This window comes from Arachis hypogaea, chromosome 8, assembly GCF_003086295.3.
Source record: "Arachis hypogaea cultivar Tifrunner chromosome 8, arahy.Tifrunner.gnm2.J5K5, whole genome shotgun sequence".
Taxonomy (NCBI): domain Eukaryota; kingdom Viridiplantae; phylum Streptophyta; class Magnoliopsida; order Fabales; family Fabaceae; genus Arachis; species Arachis hypogaea.
The window spans coordinates 51,383,943-51,408,328 of record NC_092043.1 but is presented as its reverse complement, the minus strand read 5'-3'; the positions used below and the strand labels follow the sequence as shown (position 1 = coordinate 51,408,328).

General features: G+C 33.9%; 2 protein-coding genes and 1 long non-coding RNA gene across 11 annotated transcripts; all 3 read right to left on the bottom strand.

Moving 5' to 3' along the window:
- Positions 1 to 494: 494 nt before the first annotated feature.
- On the bottom strand, positions 495 to 5,293 carry LOC112708244 (uncharacterized). Of its 9 annotated transcripts, none has more exons than XM_072201824.1 (4): positions 3,837 to 5,291; positions 3,574 to 3,620; positions 2,619 to 2,666; positions 495 to 1,855 (listed from the first exon to the last, which is right to left on the bottom strand). In XM_072201824.1, the coding sequence occupies exon 4, from the start codon at positions 1,844 to 1,846 to the stop codon at positions 641 to 643; it is 1,206 nt and encodes a 401-aa protein (XP_072057925.1). In that variant the 5' UTR covers positions 1,847 to 1,855; positions 2,619 to 2,666; positions 3,574 to 3,620; positions 3,837 to 5,291; the 3' UTR covers positions 495 to 640. The 9 variants fall into 9 exon arrangements, with proteins under 9 accessions (XP_072057925.1, XP_072057927.1, XP_072057926.1 ...); XM_072201826.1 differs by having other exon boundaries at positions 3,745 to 4,325; XM_072201825.1 differs by having other exon boundaries at positions 2,619 to 3,620.
- Positions 5,294 to 12,060: 6,767 nt separating this feature from the next.
- On the bottom strand, positions 12,061 to 13,501 carry LOC112708242 (expansin-A1). The gene is made up of 3 exons (XM_025760419.2): positions 13,286 to 13,501; positions 12,903 to 13,215; positions 12,061 to 12,823 (listed from the first exon to the last, which is right to left on the bottom strand). Exons 1-3 carry the CDS (start codon positions 13,419 to 13,421, stop codon positions 12,517 to 12,519), a joined length of 756 nt encoding a protein of 251 aa, XP_025616204.1. The 5' UTR covers positions 13,422 to 13,501; the 3' UTR covers positions 12,061 to 12,516.
- Positions 13,502 to 21,860: 8,359 nt separating this feature from the next.
- Positions 21,861 to 23,194, bottom strand: LOC112708243 (uncharacterized). The gene is made up of 2 exons (XR_003156287.2): positions 22,832 to 23,194; positions 21,861 to 22,173 (listed from the first exon to the last, which is right to left on the bottom strand). It is a non-coding gene; the product is annotated as an uncharacterized lncRNA (long non-coding RNA).
- Positions 23,195 to 24,386: the final 1,192 nt, after the last annotated feature.

Here is a 24,386-nt window from a genome sequence, read left to right as displayed (position 1 = left end):
TGAATGAAAGAACCAGACCTTCAAAAAACCGACCGATTCATCCGATTCACCAATTAATCACAGTTTCGACCAATTTTTTCACCAATTTATTGTAAACTGATTTTGGATGCTAACCGAGTCGATTAATTGATCGATTTCCGATTAATCTAGTCAAACCAGTCAATTCGATCCGGTTTTCAAAACCTTGTCCGGACTATGTCATGTTATGCATATTGATAAATACTTGATTGTTTATATATTTTAGTAAATATTATATTTAATTAATTTAAATAAAAAATTCAGATCACGTGTAAATATTCTTTACTGTAAAATGTTCGAATATAAATAGGAAAAAAAATGAAAAACAGCAATGATATCATTTGAGAAGGAAAAAAATGATTCTTTACCAAGTAACAAGTGACAGGAGTAAACTAATAACACTATAGCGAATCCAAGAAATCGACTACTAATGAACACTACAAGGAATAATTCTTAAATAAGAAAGCACGTGAGAATAGATAAACGTCTAAATGAATTGCAGTTGAGATCATAAACCAAAAATTACAATGATTTTGATGATTTGATTATCAGTTCACACTTCAGACCAGTCTTCATATTCTATCAAAATTGATAAAACATAACAAAATCGAACAACAAAGTTTCAAAAAAGATCATACGTATTTCCACCTTTTACTTCCATCTTTAGTTTGTTCACCACATCAGCCATCAAAAAACAACATTTGGATTCAGCAGTCAAAGAACTAACCACTTCCTCAATTAATCTTAGCTGCTCATGAAACTCCGGATGCAACACCAACGAAGAAAAGTTCTCATCAAGCACAAAACCAAGAAACTTCACAACATCGTCGAGTTTAGGAACCCAATCGCAAACCGTCAAACCCAAAGCTGCTGCAGCTTCAGGGCAGGGACCGGCTTGAGGAAACCTCTCGTACTTCTTTAGCCACTTCGATAAATAGCGAATCAAGTTAATCAACTCTTTGCCATTCAACTTACTGAAGGAAGATGATAACAGCACATCATTGAAGTTTGACGATGCAAGTAGATAATGCAAACAAATCTCAGATGCAGAGAAACCATCATAAGCTACCATAAGCAAAACGGAAGCCTCCTTTGCCACAAGCAGATTCTTTTTGTTCCAACTGCTATCACTAATTCCATCAATGGCCAACTGTACTTGGTTCTCCCATTCCTTCTTCACAGTTATCATACTATCATAAGCATCTTTGGATGGAGAAAGAAAATACCTCAGAATGCTGAGTATTTCAGATGACCCGAGATCAAACGCGTGCTTAATGCACGTACATATCAAGTCGGACCTCTTCTTTTCAACTAACCTAGTAACCAAGCCCAAATGACAAGAATGCTTAATAACACCATGCTCAATCAAAGCCTCAACTATATCCCAAATATCAAACGAAATGCACACATCCAAAACAACACCAACAACATCCTTACCTATAAAATATCCAACCTTGTCAATCAAGAACTTAGTATAATTGGGCATAGATGGATTAATAGCAACCGAAACACCTATTTTCTCAGCAATGCTATTCAGATAGGAATTCAAATCACCAATAAACTCATCACTCTCCAAACTATTACCACTCTTGAGCTTTGCCTTTAGCTGTATAAAGAACTTCTTCCCAATGTCAATGAGTTCGGCATCAGCTTGCGAAATTTTCCATCCACTAAGAGGTTTTACAAGACACAAGGCCGCTGCGTCTTCTTGTTCAGGCTTCAAGTTAGGTATAATAGTATCAGGGTTCAGAACAATAGGATAATCCAGTGGAGAATCAAGTGGCTTCGAATTGATTGAAGCATTTTTAATGACTTCAAGCAAACTCATGACCGAAAACTGCAAGGAAAAAAAAATCTGCAAATCAAGAAGAGGGAACAAACAAATAAACAAGAACGGTAATAAAACAAGTATTCATGTCGAGAAAGAGAGAACATATCAAAATAAGAAGCAAGTTTAATAAAATATATATAGATAATCATACACTACATATCAAATTCGTTTAACTTAATTGCTTAACAGAGAAAACCCTTGCCTACTAGTTAAGGCATGAAATTTTTAATTTAGGAATACTCAAAGTAGAAAACAAATAACATAAAAACACAAACTTCAGTACATTGAGGCAACAAAACATGTTCTATACACTAGGTTGAGTCAATTATACTGTAGACCTATCATAGTTATCAGAACCAAATGGCAATTGAACTGATTGGACTATGGATCACCGGGTTACTGGGTTACTGTTTCAAAGGGTGAGTCACTATTTACCAAGGTTCAAAAAAGCGGACTAGTCATCGAATCGCTCTAGTTACTGGTTTACTAGTTTATTAGTTCAACCGGTTCAACCGTGGTTCAACCGGAAAAACCGTTCTATAATAAACACCTGATTCTATAAAAATTCAATGAATAAAGCAACTGGTTCTAAACACTCTTTTACTGCATTTTTTTACTTCAAAAGGGGATCATAAACAACTAGTTCTATGAATAAACAAACTACAATGATATGCAATGCCAAAAATAGGCCAATGATAAAATAATAAAGGGTTTCTCTCTTCAATTCTATGTTCAAGCTTGTAGCATACCACAATCAACAGAATAATACCGTTAAAATAATCTTCCTTCTTAATTCTTATATACCTCAACGAATTTCCTACAAAATGAAAATTGAACACAACACACAGCTTTAAAACAAAAACAAAACAACAGTTAGAAATCAATCACCTCTTCTAAACACAGCCTTAAAACAAAACAGAACAAAATTCAGAGTATGAGCATTAATCACAAAAAATTGATTTCTGAAACAACAAAAACAGCAGAACAACATTCGGAGTTTGAGCATTGATAAAAAAATATTGATTTATGAAACAAAACAAAAACAGAAGAACAACATTCAGAGTTTGAGCATTGATAACGAAAAATTGATTCCTGAAACAAAACAAACACTGCAAAACCAACAGAACAGCATTTAGAGTTTGAGCATTGGTCACAAAAAATTAATTTCTGAAACAAAACAAACAATCAACAAAACAATGAAAACAGAATTTTTTTTTCCTTAAGAAGAAGAAAACAATGAAAACATGAAGCATATAATAAATCAATGATCACCAATATCCAGCAAGAATCTCAAAGACAACAATAAATACACAACAACAATTTAGCAAATAAACAAGAACAAGACCTAAATAGAAAATCCAACAAATTAAATCACAGAAACCTAACAATTTAGCAAATTAAAACAACAGCAGCCCAACAATTTAGCAAATTATCAACTTAACAAGTTCAAGAACAGAAAATCACAACAAAAATAAAATAAAATAAAAATAACAGAAGAACAACAGAACAACAACGCAAGAACAATTAGCAAATTAACAAGTTCACACTAACAGTTAAAATTTACCAGAAGAACAGTAATGCAAGTGGAGTCATCATGCTAATATGTTTTCTACAAAGATGCTATTTGTGCAGCTAAAATTTCCTAATTACTAAGATCCAATTATTCTAATTTCACATGCAATCAACTTACTAAGTTTCTAAAAGCTGTAAATGATAAAACCAACCCGAAATATGGTTAAAGCATCTCATCAAACATGTTGAGTGCGGTAACCTTGAAACGAAATAAGAAAATTCAAAGCTTAGTATCAATGTGATAGAGAAGAGAACATAACTATTGTATACTTTAATTTAGTCTATGAAAAAAAATCCAAACCACTGCCAAATCAAATAGTTACTTATTGTAATAGAAATAAGAAGTTGCAGACTTTGAAGCAGAGTATTCGTGTTGTGCGAGTGTATTGTCTGGTGGTGGGTTTAGGGAACTCACGGCGGCGACAAAAGAGAGCAGTTCGAAGGCTAAGTGGAGCGCGCGGGTTGGTCGCAGAGTTTGAAGCAGGGCAACGTGGCTTCAAGACGAACGCGAACCCGAACGGTGAACGGCGAGTGAACGCGAACGGTGAACGCCGAGCAAACTTGAACGGCGAAGAACACGAACGAAGACGACGGCTGAACGAAGACGCGAACGTTAACGGCAACCAACGGCGGCGGAAGCGCGGCTGAGCAGACAAAGACGACGGATGCCGAGCTCGAGGAAGCAGCTGCGATCGGTGACAGCGAACGGGGGTTGAAGACTTGGAGCACGAGGGAAGCTAGATAGACGGACGGACGGCGGCAGTATGCCACTCCTTGCGGCGGCGGTGGTGTAGGCTTACAGTGCTAGGGTTTTTTGGCTGGGTTTCTGTGAATGAAAGAAAGGGAGGGAAAAGGGAGAAAGAAACGAAGGAACTCCAGAACCAAGAGTGAAAGTAAGCAAATTTGGCAAAAACGACGCCGTTTCTGTTCTCCTCCGATTTTTAGAAAAACGGTTTTAGGGAAAAATCGGACTGTAATTACTGCCGATTCACGGTTAGACTGGTCGAACTAACCCATTCGGTCTAATTTTCAAAACCTTACTAATTACTAATTAATTAGGACCAAAATTAGTTATGCATGTATTTTCACAATAAAAATTCCTAGAAGTCTCGACAAATTCAAATTTCAATTCAATGGTCCATTTTCATTTCAGCAGAAATAAAGCAAGCAGACAAAAAAAAGCTATCATATCACAATACCCAAAATACATTAAATTCAAATCATCAAATTTGTATTTTTATTCTTACTTTTTCTTATTCTCCTTTCATTTTCCTCTTTCATGTACCATTCGGCCATAGACCTATAACCTTTCACCCAGAGAGAAAACCCTTTCTTCTAGCCAAAAAAAATGGCCGCACAACAAAGTTTTTAAAAGACTCACGACAAAAAGAAATAGTTTTTCACGATTGTTCTGTCGTCATGGTTCCTTTATTCTTATACCCAAACATTTTTATTCTTCTACATATTTACCAGCATCAATAAACTAATTATCAACTGATTAAAAAAGTTAAATACGAAAGAAATATAAAAAAAAATGCTCACAAGATTGCACATTCAGAGGAGAAACTACGGCAGACAACAAAACAAGAATACGCAGAGGTGACCTAGAGACAAGAAGCAGAGGCATATGGTGACCTAGAGACAAAAGCACGAGTAGAGGCTGATGGAAAAAAGAAAAACCGGATGCACCTGTGACGTCGACGGTGATAACCAAAGGGCGACAACGGCAAACGAAATAAGGAAGCACGAGAAACTCAGAAGACGACCAACAGAGGTGAGGCCGTGAGGGGGCGGCGGTTGCAAAGAGGGAAGTGAGGCTGCAAGGAGGGAAGGAGGAGAGATTGAGAATTGGGGTAAACCGGTTAAACACGTTGATTTTTGGGTTTGGAGTAGGAATAAAAAGATTCAAATGTTAGGCAGACAATGAAAATTTTAGACAATATGAATAATGGATATATGAGATATTATTTTATTAAAAGTGCAGTAGTTATTCTAATATTAAAATTTAGATGAATAATTTAGAGATATAGTATATTTTGATTTAATTGGTAAGTGTTCATTCAAAAAAGTAATTAATTACCTAACATAACACAATATATATATATATATATATATATATATATATATATATATATATATATATATATAAGTTTTTCTTTAAGTTTTAAATGATTGCAGGAGAATATGCAAAAGCAAGAATTGCATCAGCTACTGGAACGATCATAGTAAAAAAAATTTTATGTTTATATTCCACATAATTAAATACCTTGAACTAAAAGTATTGTTTTTGTTAACCACCAAATTTTTACTAGATAGACAAAATTACATTCATGAACTTAATTTATCTTAATTTCTAAACGTTAAATTATTAAAGTTCCAATAGAATTGTAATAAGTATGCTTTTAAAGGCAACTAATAATGAGCAAAAAATTTGTCAAGATTTTGGTAAAGAGAAAACTAATAAAATAATATGTTTTAAAGGCATAGTTTGTTCTTCGAAATTTGAAAGTAATATATATATATATATATATATATATATATATATATATATATATATATATATATATATATATATATATATATACGAAATACACATAAAAAATATGTAAAATAAGATATATTTATATATATAATTTCTTTTTAAGATCGTACGCTCACATCTACGTATGGCATATTTTTTGGCAACGTGCACGCGACTGGTTCCATGTGCACGCATGAGATTATGTCCACGCGTACGCGTGACATGAAGATTTCACTTACGCGTACGCATGACAAGGGACGCGCGCGCGAGCTGCATTTTTACATTCCCACGCGCACGCGTAAGCCACGCGTACACGTGACACCTGTTTCAACAAACATGATTTTTGAGGTTTTAAAACCTATTTCAAACTTCTAAACCTGTATTTTCATTCTTTTGGTCATAAATAATAGTGTTAAACCTGATGAAGTTAGAAAATGAGGATAACTTGAAGGTGAAGTAAAGTTGAAAAGTGATGAATTGATTATGAAATGTTACGGATTATCACATATGATACTTGGCTGGATATTCAAATGAATAATTATGTATGATACTTGGCTTCGATGATTAAATGATCTGAGATACAAGATTCCCTGGATAAATTATTGTGGCTTGCCACCACGTGTACCAGGTTGAAAACTCGATACTCTGTTGACCCTACGACGTAAGGGTGACCGGGCACTATAAATTCCCGAGAATGTAACACCCCATTGAGCGATATTGATTATTTGAGAAAAAGCTATGCATAGACTCTTAAGGATGCACGTCGAGGGACAGTCTAAGGTTTTCGGACTTGTCAGGTTGCCTGGATAACTGATAGATGAACATCATCAGTCATAGGACAGGCATGCATCATATGCATATTACTTGAATTACTTGCTTGTGCTTTAATTGGGTGTGTCTAAATGTACTTGCCATGTTAAATGTATATTTGTTACCTGCAGTATTTGTAACCTTTTTGTGCTTGCCTTTATCTGTTTATTTGTTTGTGAAATGCATAATGGAGTTGGAGATATGGAAGAATGACAGTATGAGATTTAGATTTAAGGTTAAGTTAATTTAGGTTTAGATACTCTTAGAAAACTATCTTTTATGCCTTCTGTTTAATACTTTCAGCTCTATAATCTGAGTGTCGGCGTTCTAGGATTGCCTCTGGCATTCCCAAGACCTTATATATTATGTGTGTGGCACCTTTACCATATTGAGAACCTCCGGTTCTCATCTCATACCATGTTGTTATTTTTCAGATATAGGTCGAGAGGCATCTCATTAGGTGTCTGGACACCTGAAGCGAAGTGGTTACTGAGTTATTTTGTTGTACAGTGATGTATATATATTTATACTTAGATTTCTCTCCGCATAACTTATTCTTTTGATCATCTTAAAGGTTTATTCTCCAGCCAGTTTTGACAGGCTGAGTTTTGAGTTTGTTATTTTGTTTCTTTAGTACTTTATTCCCACTTTTATAATATTATATTTGATAGTTATAGCTTGCATAAGTTAACTCGTTTTTTGAAAGTTACGCCTTTATTTTTCGCGATTTTTATTTTTCCTATTCTTCAAGGCTCTTAGTATATTATAGTTTTTCTGCTATTACATGTACATATTTTATTTTAGAGATCCTAATATCACACCACATTTATTTTACGACTTAAGCGTAAAGCTTAATATGGTAGGGTATTACATGTAATGCAAACATTAATCCATATTATTTAGCATCAGATTAAATAGCATAGACATTATAAATATGTTTTAAATTGTCACGTATAAAAAGTTAACGCAGCCTGTGTTTTTTAAACTTGGAATTAGAGCTAGTTTCGAAATAGATTTTTTGAGAAGCTTTAATTCTCGTTGAGAGTGTAAACATTCAGTGCACTATAATCATAATAAAGTTCTATTTACCTTGCTAATTGTGAGGATGGATCCAGAACTTTAGAAAGATGACGAAAAATTAGTTGGATTAATTTTAAAACTAAATAATTTTTTTCTCATTTTTTATAAAAGTATATGTAAATATGTTTTACACAAGATATTTGATAGCTAAATATATCTTAATTCTAATTTTTTAAAAATTGTTTTTGATCATTTTGCTCAGCATTAACAAAGATTTTTAAAATTAATTTATTAACAAAATATATTTTTTTTTGAAATTGGTCTTTTAAAATTTCTTTTTGGTTTAAAAAAAAAGAACACTAAATATAAATAGAAAAATAATTTTATCCTTTAAAGTGAAAATTTAAAATTTTAAAAATTTAAATTCGTCAAAAAATAATAAATAGTGCATATGTGACTGTGAGTCAGTTGCGCTATGACAAAAACCCGACCCAAAAAAATTAATTTGGTTCACTTTGATATTTTGAATGTCATTCAATTATTAATTTTAGGGATAAGTATGATTTTAGTCCTTAACATAGAGGCTAAAATTTTATTTCGTCTCCCGTCTTTTTTTCGCTATAAAATGGTCTTGAAGGTTTCAGTTTGTTTTAAAATCGTCATTTTTACTAATTTTATTTTTTATTATCAATTTATCCTCTTATTAAAATAATTTTAAAATAAAATAAATATAAAATAAAAAAAAAAGAAGGAAAGGGATACAGAGAAGCAGGGTGGGTGGGGAGAGAAAGAAAGAAAGGGGGGCGAGAAAGGGGGAAGGGTGGAGGGGGAGAGAAGGGGGACGCCATGCCGCCACCCGCCGCCTGTCGCGCCCTGCCGCCTGCCGCATCGTACCGCACCACCACCAGCTTCTTGTTCTTCTGCTTCGCCGCCCTGCCGTCTTCTTCTTCTGTTAATTGGATTTTTTGTGAAATTTGTTGTGGAATATTGTTGTTGCTGAAATTTGAATTTGGAATATTGTTGTTGCTGAATTTGTTGATTATTGTTCAAAGTGCATGTTGTTTGAATTTTCTGATGTTGATGCCCTACTGTCCTGCCGCCCTGCACCACCGCACTACCACCATTTTTTCTTCTTCTTCTTCTGAACTGGATTTTTTTGTGAAATTTCTGATTGTTGATTATTGTTTAAAGTGCATGTTGCTTGATTTTTCTGCTGCTGATGATGATGATGACCATGATGATACTGGTGATGGTGGTGGTTCAGGTTGGACGTAAGTTTCTGTTCTGGTGGTGGTGGTTGATTTTGGGATGAAGGAAGAAGGAAGAGTATTTTCGTCCGAAAGACGATTTTAACACAAACTGAAACTATAGGGACCATTTTATAGCGAAAAAAAGATAAAGAACAAAATAAATTTTCAACCTCTACATTAGGAATCAAAATCATACTTATCCTCCTTTTTTTAATATATTTGATAATTTTTAATAATAAAAATTAAAATATAAAAAATATAAAAAATTAAAAATGATAATTTATATTTTTTATAAAAGTTATTTTAAAACAAATATTTTAACATAATAAATAAATAAATAAATTTTTATATTATTGTATCCAAATATAATTAATAATTTTAAAAAATATTTTTATAAAAAATATTAAAATATTAAATTATTTTTACTTCTTAAAAAGCTCTTTTATTTTTAAATATTACTTAAAAAATTCGTAAGACTTTTTCACAATAGCTTTAAATCACATATCAAGGACTTAGGCCCTCAACCAAGAGATATGTACACCATCTTTTAAGATTTTTTATTTAAATAAATAAACGAAAGTAATTAATTCCTAAACTACACAAAAAATAAAATTAAAATTAAAATATGCATGATCACTTTGTTTGTAGCACATGTAAAATAAAAAACATATCAATTTAAAAATGACGTCACCAAAATGGAGACTGAGATGAAAGAAAAATGAATGACACATAAAAAATGAAGTCTGACTTCTTAATATGTGACCGACAACAACAAAATGACTACTTCTAGTTTTTTTTTTTTTTTCGGTGGATTAGACAATCCCTAATTATAGGTACCTCAATAGATTGGACAACCTCCAATCCTAGGTACACAATACACACCCACACACTTCTCTAATTTTTCTCTTCGAATGCAGCTGGTAGGACTCGAACCCGAAACCTTTGAAGTAAGAAGGGACGAAATGCCATGTGAGCTATGGCTCATTGGCAACTACTTCTAGGTTAACACCTGCAACTTAGAGCACATTAGTTGTGGCAGACATGAATTGGGCCAATACAGTTGCAACGCTAATGAATTGTGTTGCAAATTATATTCCATATTTTTTATCTAAAAGAAACTAATTAATCTAATTTTATTTAAAAATTTATTATTAGTCATTATATTTCTATATATACGGCGAGAGTTTTGCCATAACCAAAATTTATTATTAAAATAATAATATAATGCTCACTTTTATATTAATTCAATTCTTTGTGGGTTTTCTTTAATGTTGTTTTTTGTGTTCGATAACTTTTTCTGCTCAAAACGCAAAGGTGATTCTCCATTTTAAAAGTGCGTTCACTTCACCTACGTTGTTGTCTTTATTGGTTTTAATAATATTCTAATTTTTTATAATATGTATTATTGTTTCTATTACAAATGATAAATTAAATAAAAAGTTAACCATACATGATAATAAAAGCATAACTAATAAAAGTTAGAATCTAAAACATTAATAAAAATAAAATTATTGAGAATACTTAAAAATAGTACTTAAAAAGAGTACTACAATATATTATTTTTAATTTAATAAATGAATATTAATTTTTATTATAAAAAAAGTACTTAAAAAATTGTCAATTTTTACTATAACAGTAACTAAAATAGAATATTAGAAAAAATACTATACAAAAAACATACTAGAAACGGTATTAAAAAAATATTAGATATATTTAAAAAGATAACACTATAATTTAATATCATATTTTTTAATAATTATCTATCTAAAAAATATTTTAACTAATATTATCCAAACAATATTTATTTTATCAAAATTAATTTTAGTATAAAATTGTCAAATATAAATCATATTAACACAAAATTAATTCTATAAAATCACTTTCATTCAAATTTTACTTTGACAAACGGTAATTGAAACATGATCTCAACAATGAAAAACTCGGGTTTTGGATACTGGTCATTACCATCACCAGTTTCAATTCAAATAGGATTCAATTTAATCTAACGTTAAAGTTAAGTCGCAACATAGTAACAAGTGTGCTTGAGCAGCTCAGGAATTACGATATTTAACGAGCTCATCTGCGACCAATGACCTTCCGATAACATGACTTGGATTATGGAGCTGCCGGCAAAGTGTTGGTGCAGGTACTCTGCCACGACCACTAGAACTACCGCAAAGTCTTTTTTGTTTTGTATTATATGACATGAAATAGTAACAAGGCTTAGAAATTGTCTCATATCGCTTTGGAATTTGCAACACAATTCGTAGGCGCTGCCACTATGTTGGGCCGATTCGTGTTTGACACGGTTGATGTGCTTTAATTCGCACGTGCTGAATCAGAGGTGACCATTTTGCAGTCGTTAGTCTTGCATTGGAAGTCAGACTTTTCCTTACGCGATCTACTCTTCTTCCGGTCCCTGTTTCGCTGGTGCCATTGTTAGATTGATGTGCGCTGCGAGTAAGATGACCATGCGTATTTTCATTCCACTTTCATTCTCCTGTAGTTTGGGAATTAATCATTTTCGTTTATTTATTTAAATAAAAAAGTCCCATCTTTCATATAATTTTTTTTACATTAAAAAAATTAGTAAAGTAAAAAATCATAGTTTAATCATCCTTATAAAATTTATACATGATAAAATTTATAAATTTAATATTAATTATTAGCCATCCTTATAAAATTTATACATGATAAAATTTATAAATTCAATATTAATTATTAGCTTGTTACTTTATCATTTTTTTAACTTGGATTTTTTTCTTCTTAAATATCATTATATCATTGTATTACTCAGAAGCAATAAATAGCTCTTTGAAGTTTGAACTCGATTGATATAAAACAAAGTCGTAAATAATCATTTTGATACTTAGATCATTTATAATGGTTAACCCATCATCTTTGATATTTAGGTTATTTTATCAAACAGAATTAATATGTAAAATTTATTTTATCAAAAAATAAAAATTATGATTTATTTTGTTAAAATAAAAATTTTTCAAATACCAAGATGACTAACTATCAGGCAGCTTGTCACAGGAAAGAAAGAAGAGCCTACTTTTATTTCATTTATGATTAATGACTTACATTCATTCTGACAATCACAACACACAAAACTAGATAAACTTAAAAGATATGGGAGCAAATTAATCCCGTTACAATGATCGGTTTTGCTAATATAAGCTAGCAAATACTACATATCACTCTTGGCTCTTATTTGACGCGAAATAGTACGATCACTTATTTCATGGTAAAAATGACAGGAAACTAAAATTCCGGGTGGTGAACCCTAAAGATCCACCACTACCGTCTAAAAACTCTACCACAATTGAAATGAATGGGACTATTTTAAAAAATAAGCCCCTTTTCATTTGGGAGTACATATACCTTAAGACTCAATAATCACTCATAACATACATGCAAGATCCTATTACTAATAACTTGAGAAGTGAAATTGCAACTGCTTTAATTTAAATGAGAAATTAATTAATGGATTAAGGGAATTGTAGGCCCGTGAAGGTCTGGCCAAAGGACCAGGAAGGAGGGGCAACATTGTTAGAGATCAAGGTGCGGCCATCACTGGTGGTAACCTTGAAGGAGAGGGTTTGGCCGTTGAGGTATGAGTTGCTCTGCCAGTTCTGACCCCAGTTCCTTGCCATGGATTGCCAATTGGTGTTGGAGCCTTTGATTGAAACGGCATGCACATCGCCTGCACCTCCGACGTTTTGGATTAGTACTAAGTTGAAGTATGCATGGCCGTTGATGGTGAACCTCATGCCTCCTCTCTTTTGGCATGGTACCCTATAATGGTAATTGCACCATGATGATGAGTGGTGTCGAATGAAACAAGAAGAACTGAAAGTATGCATGTAGTAAGTACCTTGTGTAGGCTACAGGGACTATGCCAGCTCTGACATTGGCAATCTGTTGGAAGACAGGCTGAGCCAGATCGAAGTGGTGGAGGGGAGGGTTGCACCATCCGCCGGCGGTGCTTGGGAGGGCGTGGTTTGGAGGGCAGAAATTGGTGGCCGTGACCACCACCGACCTCGGCAGACACCACCTCTTGTCATTGACGCACTTGATCTGGAAGCATGCTCCGCAGCTCAGGCCTCCGTTGAAGAGGGCACTGCTCACAGCTGCTGTGTTTCTCCCGTACCCTTCGCTGTTCAGGTTCCCATATCCACACGCTCCACCTACACATACATCATGATTCATGCATGCCTCAAAATCAAATATAATATATAGAATGGAATATGCAGTTACCCATTGTGTCAGCAGCATCACCCCCTCCGTAGAAGGTTGCATGGGCATTGCTCCAACCTCCTTCGCCAACACCATAAACAGGACAACAACATCCCAGCAGCAGGGACAGAAATCCCACCAACACAAAATCAACCATTCTTATTAATTAATTACCAGCTAGCTATGTGGATTGTGGAGTGATGAGTTATGAGGATGGAATTTAAAAACACAGCTTACATTTGATGCCCAATAAATACATGTTAGGACTCGCCTGCTTAGCTTAGCCGTCAACGTCACACTTGTCACCTCTGGGGACTGGGGACCCACAACCGCCAACTCCACCGATTCCATTTTTTCTTCTATATCTATATTCCTCAAACTCAAACCATGCCATGTGCTTTAACTTTTCACTTCTTTTAATTTCCTCAAGCCTCGAATAAAATATATAATCAGTTATTAATAAGTTTCTTATTATAAATATAAAAATAATCTTCATTATTTGATATTTTGAAAAATTGAATAAATTGTGCAACATGTGGTTCATGCAATTCGTAGTCAAGTCGCAAAAGACGGAAGGTAAGTAGATTTTATGATTGAGAAAGTCTAAAGTTAGCATTTTTATTAATATTTGGTTAATACTTAACTAATAAAAGAAAAGTGAGTAATTAAATATTATTAGATATAATTTTATATTATTAAAAATATTTATGATGGTTAATTGATGATTATAAATCACAAAATTTGTTGACCTTCTAGCATTCCTTTTTATGATTTATAGTCATCAATTAATTATTATTAATATTTTTAATGATGTGAGATTATATTTAATTGTGTGAAATTATTCACTTTTTTTTTGCTAATTAAGTACGGACCAAATTTTAATAAAAGTGCTAATTCTCTAGATTTTTTTCTATTAAAAAAAACGTATAATAATGATCCGTCTCTTTTTCCTCTTCTTTGTCGTAAGAATGATAATATTATAGCCGACATGAAAAAAAAGTTCTCAAAAAAATAAGCGCTCAAATTTATTAAGAGCAGTTATGAAAAAGAAGTAGAGTTTCTGAAGAAGAAGGAGAATGATCTCTCTAATATAAATACTTAAATGATTGAAGTTATGTAAAGTTAAAAAATTTGGAGAACAATAGACAAATCGAGATTTTAATTGCCTTTGCTGAAGGATTTGAGTGTATTGTTATGCAAGCGAAGTTATTAACCTCCGATAGTAACCTATCGATGATGAATCCGGACAAAGTTGTTCAAGAGGAATGACAACCTAACAGATTGATGTTTATAGTTTGATTTAAGTAATGAAACCCTTCACAATTATAAATACATATGCAAAATTCAATAAAAATCAGTTCAGTTCCATCTCTTCAATTACAACTGTTGTTTCTATCAAACTCAACGGTATTCAATTACATTGGAAACTGAAGCGCTAGTTACACACTTACAACCCCTTTTAATGACAAGACCATTTATCTTTTTCATTTTCTTTTTCAATAAAACTTACACTTCTCCATTAATTGTTTCAGCTTTTATATATTTTTAATATTTATTTTGATCAAACATGTTGAGCTGGGAACTCCATATATTTATAAATCAAAATGCCGAGTCATAGCTCATTAATAAACCTATTTTCATCAAAATATCATTAGATCAAACTTGGGGGCTATGATATATCCGTTATAGCTCGGCTATATGTCATGACTCAGCTATATACGTTATAAATCGGTTATCAATAACAGTTATCAAAACAAATAAATACTAAAACGCACAAATATGCTATTACTCTTCGGTTAAAGCAAAAATACTTGGAGACATAATCATTACTCTCCGTTTCAAATATAAAGAAAATGTAAGAAAATTGTTCGAATTATTGCAATTTGAAAAGTTTATTATTCACACGCTAACTTGAGCGTCGAAGTGCCTTTTACAGGTATCCACCCTTTATTCTCTCATTGACGAAGTATAACTCATCCCGACGAAAAAGCTTATAGTTACTCATCAGCGGACGAGCTATACAGCGGCCCACAAGAATAAAATGCATAACCGACCATTGACACCCACTTCGAATATAAAGGGATGCAAGAAACTGTTTTAACACATGAAATATACAGAGCTTATTACTCACTAAGTTGAGCGTTGGAATTTCTTTTGCAGGTGCCCACCCCCTTATTCTCTTGGTGTCGAGGTATAACTCTATTCGACGAAAAAAGGACAAGCTATACCCGAGTTATGCTTGCGGGTAGGGTAGGGTACGGATGTAGGGTGTACTCTACCCTACCCTACCCGCACCCCATATATAACACATATTTTATAAAAATTAGGTATATAGTGACGGAGATGAGAGTTGAACCCACAACCTCCCTCATGTAATGACTTACAATAAATGAGCAACTATTAAACTAGTTAGTTAATTTAGTAATTTCGAGCATTAACTTTTTATTTTTTAGGAAAAGTATAGGGGCCAGCAATTTTTGTGTTTTGTGGCCAGCACTTAAGCATCAAAAGAAAAATGAATGATCTCCCACCTTTAGATGTAATCTCACACCATTAAAAACACTATTGATGGCTAATTGATGGTTACAAAACACAAAAGTTGCTGGTCCCTAATATTACTCTATTTTTTATTTTATTAATATGTATAAAACCCGAAATAATTGAATTTTATATATACTTTGAAAAAATTTGATATTTCTACTGGTAAGGTAGGGTAGGGTAGGGTTTAGAACTTTAGGGTACGGGTAGGGTTAGGGTTGAGAGATTCTCAACCCGCGGGTAGGGTAGGGTAGGATAGAGTTTTAATGAAAATTTTAACCCGCGGGTAGGTTAGAGTCCAAACCGTACCCAACCCTACCCATTTCCAGCCCTACTAATTAGCACATGGCAAACAAAAAATAAGGAATAGAAAATCAATTAGCCGAGCTTACTAATGCGCAGATAACTCATAATGATTACAACGAACAATCGGACGAGGAGGAAGCAAATTATGATCTAACCTGTGTTTCTAAAACTCGGCAACCAAAAAGTTTGCATTACCAATGATTTTAACTCCTTATGATGGCTTGGGTGATCCAAAGAAACACATTAACAAATTTTGTTCCATAATGATAATAAACGGTGCTTCTGACCTTATTTTATGTTGTTGTTTTTCTACTTTTTTAGACGATCATGTACTTGATTAGTTTTCTTCTTTGTCTGCATAATTTATTTCACGCTTTCAATAGCTGGCTAAGTTATTTGAAGTTTAGTTCGCTGCATCTTCAATTTATTTGCATGATTAGGATTATACAAACACAATCAAGCAAAGAAAACATGAAAGCCCTAGGGAGTATGTAACCCGATTCACTAAAGTAGCGATGAGCATTCCTAATCTTCATCCAGAGGTGCACCTACACGCCATTAAGAACGGACTTCGCCTAGAAAAATTACAGGAAGCTATAACCGTAGTTAAACCAAGAACCTTAGCCGAGTTTTGAGAGAAAGCAAAAGGTTAAATGGAGATTGAAGATCTATACCAAGGTCGAAGATTAGAGAAAACTCACAGCAATAAAGACAATGATAAAGCTCGGGATAGTAAAAAACTTTCTCGGTTAATGCGCATTATGATTCCTGCACCCAATTCAATACTAAGAGGGAAGAAATAATCAAGGAGATCTTGAATGCAAAACTCATTAAACCTCCTCGAAAAGCTGGAAATTATCAAGATCTGAAGAGTGTGGATAAGTCAAAATATTGTACCATCCATAAAAAGTATGTACACACTACTGACGAGTGTGTTGTAGCCAAAGAGCTACTAGAGCAACTAGCTCACCAGAGACATTTGGATAAATATATTGGCGGACACATCCAACAGTAGAATTAATTGCATATCTGGAGACTTTGCTAGTGGTAGAATTACGAGCTCTGCTCGTAAACGCACCTACCAAGCTATGCTCTGAGTGGAAGGTACCCTCAATAATCCTCAACTTCTTCCTACGTTTTCAGAGATGATATTCAAACCATCCAACTTCAATACAACTGCAACAAATTTAGATGATCTAGTCATGATCTCTATTCAATTAGGAGATCTATTAGTTTGGAAAATTTTAACTGGACCCCAGAAGCAGCGCCGATGTCCTTTTTTACTCAACATTTTAGAAGATGAAGCTGAGCAATCATATACTACAACTATCCACTAGAGATTTAGTGGGGTTTTCAGGCGAATGTGTACCTATTTTAGGATCTGTGTGGTTAAAAATCACACTGGGTGAGAATCCTCTAACCAAAACTTTAGATACTTAATATCTTATTGTTGATTGTTTCAGTCCTTATAATTTAATACTTGGTCGTCCTTTTTTAAATAAGTTTGGTGCTATAGTATCTACGATTCATCTATGTGTCAAGTTTTATTTGTAGGATGACCTCATTGCTAGGGGTGTTTAAAATCAATCCGAACCAAACTAAACTGACGAACCGAACCGAAATAATAAAAAATCGAATTAACCGAAAACCGAAAAAATCGATAAAAACCTATTTTGCTATTTTTTGCGGTTCGGTTCAGTTTTCGATTTTTACCATGAAAACTCAAACCAAACCAAACTGAACCGGTTAGGAAAAAACCCTAAAAATTACTAACGCCACCCCCCCAAACGAATGAAATGCTGCTGTGCGCGAGTGTGAGCATCCCTGCCCCCAAATCCCCAATCCCTAACCTAGCTCAGTACTCAGTCGCTCTCTCTTCTCCAAATCTCAACACCTGCGCACCCAGCCGAACCTGCCTGCGGCACCCACGTTCCTCCTAAGTCCCACCACCGCAAAGCCTTCCTCCGAATCCCAACGCCGAAGCCTTCCTCTTCGCGAAGATGCAGACAGAGCAGAGATCCCAACACGAAGCCGTTGGCCGGTCACACATCAGGCCAGCACGCCACCCACTGACCCAGAAGGCCAGCAACACGCCACCACCCACTGACTTAACAGGGCATGACAGCACCCCGCCGTCGCCGTTGAGACGCTACCACCCAGCAGCGTTTCTGGATTCTGGCCACGATCATCAGTTCAACCCAGCACCTCCCAGTCTCCCACTCAGCCTTCCTCCCAAGTCAACATATGGAGCCCGAGCCACTGATTTAGGTAATGTTTATCATTTGCTGTTTACTGGTGCATTGTTGATTTGTTGCTACTTGCTGTTTGAGTGTTTAATTGGTGGTATTGTTGTATTTGTTTATGCAATTTATTGTATTTGGGGGTTTTAGCTTCTAAATGTGTATTATTTCTGATTGTTAGGGTTTTAGGTTATGATTGTTAGAGAAGTTATGTTTTTTATTGTTAGGATAAGGAATTGATGCTCCTGAAAGTGTAATGCCATATGGAAAGGAAGCTAAAAATGAACCAACAAAGATTGTTCAAGGAAAGTCTTTGGGGGTCCTTGTATATGGAGAAGATTGCTATGGTCGTTGCGTTGGTGATCTCTACTATAATGTTGTTTTTCACAGGTAATTTGGTTTGTACTTTCTCTCGATTTTTCATTCATTTGTCAAGGTTGCCTTTGGAACATTCTTGAATTAACGTAGTTAGATACAATTAAATAATAACAAAATACATGTTAGTTCAATGTAGCTCTATATAACATAGGATTGCTTTTGAGTTTCTCATTTTGCTTTTCTTTTATGATAAGGAAATGATGCTGAAGAAGGGTTTAGCATGGCACTACTAAGCCTATGACAAAAGTCCAAAACTAGAAACAGTAAGTGATATACTACTTTTTCTTGTTTCCTTTATTTCTTTGTGCCAAAGCTATATATATAAACTTTATATTGCCGTTATTCTAGTGGAAAAACAAGCAAGAGCAAAGCGAGTTGGATTATGGGCCTCAAAGAATCCAGAGAACCCTGTGCCTATATATATAATATGGTCTTTTAATAAATAAGGAATTCATTTTCTTATATGTGTTTGTGTTTTACTGAATTGCTAACAGATTAGTCACTTTAAACAGTGTAATATGTAGTTTTTTTAATCTATAACTGTGAAACATTGAATCAAGACCTTTGTTAGTTATTGCGTATTTGTGTTCTATGATTGTGAAATGGTATGATAGGTTTTTCTTTGAGTTGATTGAAAAAATCGAACAAACCGAACCAAACCAAATTGATTTTAATAGGTTTGGTTTGGTTCGGATGGTTTTGATTAAAAAACCGAACCAAACCGAACCGCAACTTAATTAAACGATTGGATTGGATCACTTTTCTCTGAAAAATCGAACCAAACCGCACCGCGGACACCCCTACTCATTGCCACTATCTACAGTGACCACCATGAAACTGACCTTGCTACAACATCAGTCTGAGAATATCTGCTTCGAACCAAGATATAAGTGCATAAATTAATGATGTTCACAATTTTCTTGATCTTTCACCATTAGCTGAGTTAGACCCACGAGCCGAGCTCTAAGATCGATCTACCCCAATAGAGGAATTACAAAAGATTTCTTTAACTAATGATTCTAACAAGTTCAGCTATGTAGGTACAGCTCTTCAGGAACACGAAAAAGATACACTCCAACAATTCCTTCAACAAAATGTAGATTTATTTGCTTGGACTCCTTTATATATGCTCGGCATTGACCTCTCTATCATTTCTCACAAACTGGCATCAAATTCATCTGTCCGACCTATAGCACAAAAAAAGTGCAACATTAGCATGGATAAGAAACAAGAACCATTAGAGGAAACTCAAAAACTCATTCATGTCAGCTTCATAAATGAAATCAGGTTCACTCATAGTAATAAAGCATAATGGTAAATGGTACATGTGCGTCGATTTTACTGATTTGAACAAAACTTGTCCAAAGGATGTGTATCCTTTATCATCTATTGACACCTTGGTTAGTAATGCCTCTGGCTTTGAAACTATAAGCATTATGGATGCCTATTCTGGTTATAATCAAATTTTGATGCATCCTTCAGATCAAGATAAAATATCTTTTATAACTGAATATGGCAATTTTTGTAATAAAATTATGTCTTTTGTCTTAAAAATGCAAAGATTGCCTATCAATGACTTATAGATAAAGTCTTCGCCAAGAAAATTGGTCGGAACATGGAGATCTATGTTAATGACATGGTAGCCAATACAAAGGTTGGGGAATCCTACGTGGCCGACCTCACTAGAATTTTTGCTCAAATAAGACAGTACAACGTGCGATTGAACCTTGAAAAATGTACATTTGGTGTTCAAAAAGGTAAATTCCTTAGTTTCTTACTTACAAGCCGAGGTATAAATGCCAATCTTGATAAATACTAAGCTGTGCTCGAAATCAAGAATCCTCAAACATTTAAGGAGGTCCAATGACTAACGGGGATACTTGCTATTTTATCAAGATTTTTACCTTGATTAGTTTCTAATCTTTTTGCTTTTTTCAAACACTAAATAAAAAAATAATTTTGATTGGAATGATACATGTGAAAATGCTTTTACAAATATTAAGGCTATCGTTTCAAAATCCTCCTATATTACAAAAACCTGAACATGTGGAAGAACTTTATTTTTATTTATGCATCACTAATTGGGTCATTAACTCTGTTCTTATTACAGAAAAGAATAAAGTCCAACACCCTATATATTTTGTCAGCAAATTCCTACAATATGCTGAGCTTTGTTATCCAAATATAGAAAAGCTCATCCTGGCTTTGGTGTTTTCAGCTAGACGACTCCGACCTTATTTCTAAAGTCGTGTCATTATAGTTCGGACTGAGCAACCATTATGATAGGTGAGTGCTAAACCAGAGTTAGCGGGCCAACTTATAAAATGGTCTATCGAACTCTCCAAATTTGACATTCAATATCAAAGTCGGGGACCCATTAAATCCTAGTATTTAATAGACTTTATCACCAAATTTACTACTCCTGACTCAGAGGACCATTTCAACGAATGGACCTTTTATGTTTATAGTGCTTCAAACCCACAAGGGTGTGGAGCTGAAATCCTTCTTGAAGATGGTAATGAAATTATCTTGGAGAATACTTTGAATTTCTCTTTCAAGATAAGCAATAATCAGATCGAATACGAGGCCTTGATCGCTGGTTTGAGATTAACAATCAATCTGCACATTTTCGAGCTAAAAGTAAATTGTGACTCTCTATTAGTCAATCAATAGGTAAACCAATTATTTCAAGACAAAGACCCTCTTTTGATGAAATATTTAGATATTGTCAAATTTCTCATTTCTAAATTTTCCAAATTTGAAATTCATCGTATCCCGAGAGAACAAAATCACAAAGCTGACATTCTATTTAAACTAGCAAGTACACAATCACACATTTCAACTCTTTTGCAATCTACTTTAGTTATACCAAGTATAAATCTAACTGATGTCTTAAGTGTTACTCAGGCACATGATTGGCGATGGCTGTAACACCTTACCGCACAGAACTTTACGCTTAAGTTCGTAAATTAGAGGCGGTGGAGTATTACAACCTCTAAAAGTAAAAATGCGTACATATGCATATATGAAAAGAAGTTTTAACTAAGAGCCTTGAAGAAAAGTTGAACAAAACCAACAAAAAACGCATCGCACTAGAAACAGTTAAGCGTAAAAGGGGAGATAACAGCGTATAATAAGGGAAATGTACATATATAGATGGAGTTCCAAAAAGATACAAGTAGCAAGCTCTTAACTTGACCTGTGAAGTAAAGACCAGCCAGAAGATAGATATACATATATATAGAACCCAACTATATCCAGAAGACAAAATACAAAACCTGTTTTCTTCCAAAGTCAACCTCTAAGAGGGACAAAATGTAAGTTATATACAAGATGGAGAACACTACTATATACATATACAAAACACTAAAAAAGAATATCATAAAGGTAGATCTTCACGTTCCAAGAGTCTCCAGCATGCTCAACATGGTATCTCCTGTCCTGCATCTAAAAATAACAATATATGTATGAAATGAGAACCAAAGATTTTCAATATGGTAAAGGTGCCTGCATAGTTAATAAATAATGTCCCAAAAAGTTAGAAGGATTCCAAAACTCCATCAACCTATATTCATATCCTTAAATTTTCACTAGACTAAAATTAAGGTGATTATGTCTAAGAGAACTAATATAATTCAACTTTTCATTTTCTTTTTCAGCAATCCTCCAAAATCTAGGTGGATCAACTCTTAGCGCTTCCTTTATCTGTCAAAGGAATTTTTCAGAAACAAATACAGACAAAATAGATAAGGAAAATACAAATATAGATAACAATTATAGCAAATAGATCAGATAGCAGTTAATTACAATTAAGCAACTAGGCAAGTTAAAACAAATACAAACTTAAACAAAACATACAAATACATATGATGTATGCTTGCTCTATGACCGATGAATCTCATTTGTCGGTTATATAGCCAAACCTGACATTCCGATAATAAACCCTGGACAGAATACTACAACACGGAGTAAATAGGATCAAACCGCAACCCTTGCACCTTACCCGCGTAACCTAGAACAGGAAAACAACCTCACCCTTGCCTTTTATTTAGCCGGTGTTATGATTCTCAACTCGTAACAAGTAGATCACGCCATTACATCTTACCTGGTATCTCGAATCTTTTATCGATTGCATATTGTTCCTTGTACGTATGGATACCGTCTTTAATTTGTTTTTCTCCGATTTCTTGGGCACTAAGATATGGGATGATAGGAACGAAGTTGAAAAATGGGTAAGAGAGTAAGAAAGTGAATGGGGATGTGAAAAATGCATGCAAATGTGGCGACATAGAAAAAGGTGCAAGTGTAAGGGGTTTAGGGATCGGAAATGAACGTGTTGGGTTGCGTCACACTCACTCACTGTCGCTTTTTGTTGGCTTCAAAACCCCTCTTTTATTTGTTCCAAACTCAAGTGGATTATAGCTGGTTCTTGTATGTTTCTTACCAAAAGGACATTATATTGTTGTCAAATAAGTGCTGCATGTCAAAGTGAATGGATGACTGCTGTTACTACCGCTCTTTGGGACCAATCTTCTTCTTCTTCCTCTGCCCTCCATAATTCGTTCGTTCGGTAGGAGAGTAACAAAAATGAGTTATCAAACAATTAAATAATTATATATTTAAATTTTTAAAATTTCACATTTAAATTTTATATTAATTAATTACTGGTTAATTTTTTTATTCCTGCAAATTTTATATCAAACTTAACTAGTATTTATAATATTAACGAAATATTATAATAAGAGTCTAATAAGACGCAAGGGAAGGAATATAATATTTTTAACTCCACTATCTAGAAGAACAAAATTAACAACCTTCAATTCCTAACAAATTAAATATTTTTAACATTCATCATGTCCATATATAGATGGTAGCTAATTGGATGGAGCTAGCGGTGCTTCTTGTTTGATTCTCAACAAATGATAACGACATCGTCTTTATTTCTCATATATAGAATGACTCTCGAATCTCGATTATATCGATCCATACATTCTTTTAATTTAAATAAAAAGGCAGTGACAAAATTATGTTGACAAGCATTAATAACGTTTATATAGTTGCTAAAAACTCTAGTTAGTCATGCGTTGCGATAATGCATAATTAACTTAAATAAATGACAATAAAAAATATATTCGGAAATATAATTATTATTTAATATTTAATATTTTAATTTTATTGTTATAAACTTATAATATTGGAAATGAGTTTCTCAACTTACTTTTGTTATTTATTTTACTATAATTAAATTTAACAACTATTTGTATGACTAGTTTTTTAAAAAGTTATATTCTTACAGGATACGAGTTAAGTTGAATTTTTTGTGCAAGTATACTTAAACTTGATTTTCTTTGAGTAATTCCTCTAGTGATAATCAGTTCAGACTGACTTGAATGCAACCAAGGTCGTGTTTAGATTTGTCTAGGTGATGAATACCAAGGCCCAAAGGGGCAACCAAAAGATAAATTAATTGTTAGTGTTCTGTCCTGAGTGGACCGAGATGTATGGCCTCTGAGGGGTCACTCAAGTCTTGGGTCGAGCTATACGTCGTCCAGGGGCAATGCCAGAGGTATGCCTCGATCCTTTGAAACATAGAGGCGGGAGCACCTGCACAAAGCACTCCGACGCTCAAGTAAGTATGTGAGTAATATCAGAATAAGAGA

Excerpts from the sequence above, each read along its gene's own strand:
- LOC112708244 (XM_025760423.3), bottom strand. The coding sequence starts at position 1,846 with ATGAGTTTGCTTGAAGTCATTAAAAATGCTTCAATCAATTCGAAGCCA.
- LOC112708242 (XM_025760419.2), bottom strand. The coding sequence starts at position 13,421 with ATGGTTGATTTTGTGTTGGTGGGATTTCTGTCCCTGCTGCTGGGATGT. Across the intron at positions 13,216-13,285 it reads TGATGCTGCTGACACAATGG|GTGGAGCGTGTGGATATGGG; the intron begins GTAACTGCATAT and ends ATGTATGTGTAG. Across the intron at positions 12,824-12,902 it reads GTCCCTGTAGCCTACACAAG|GGTACCATGCCAAAAGAGAG; the intron begins GTACTTACTACA and ends TTACCATTATAG.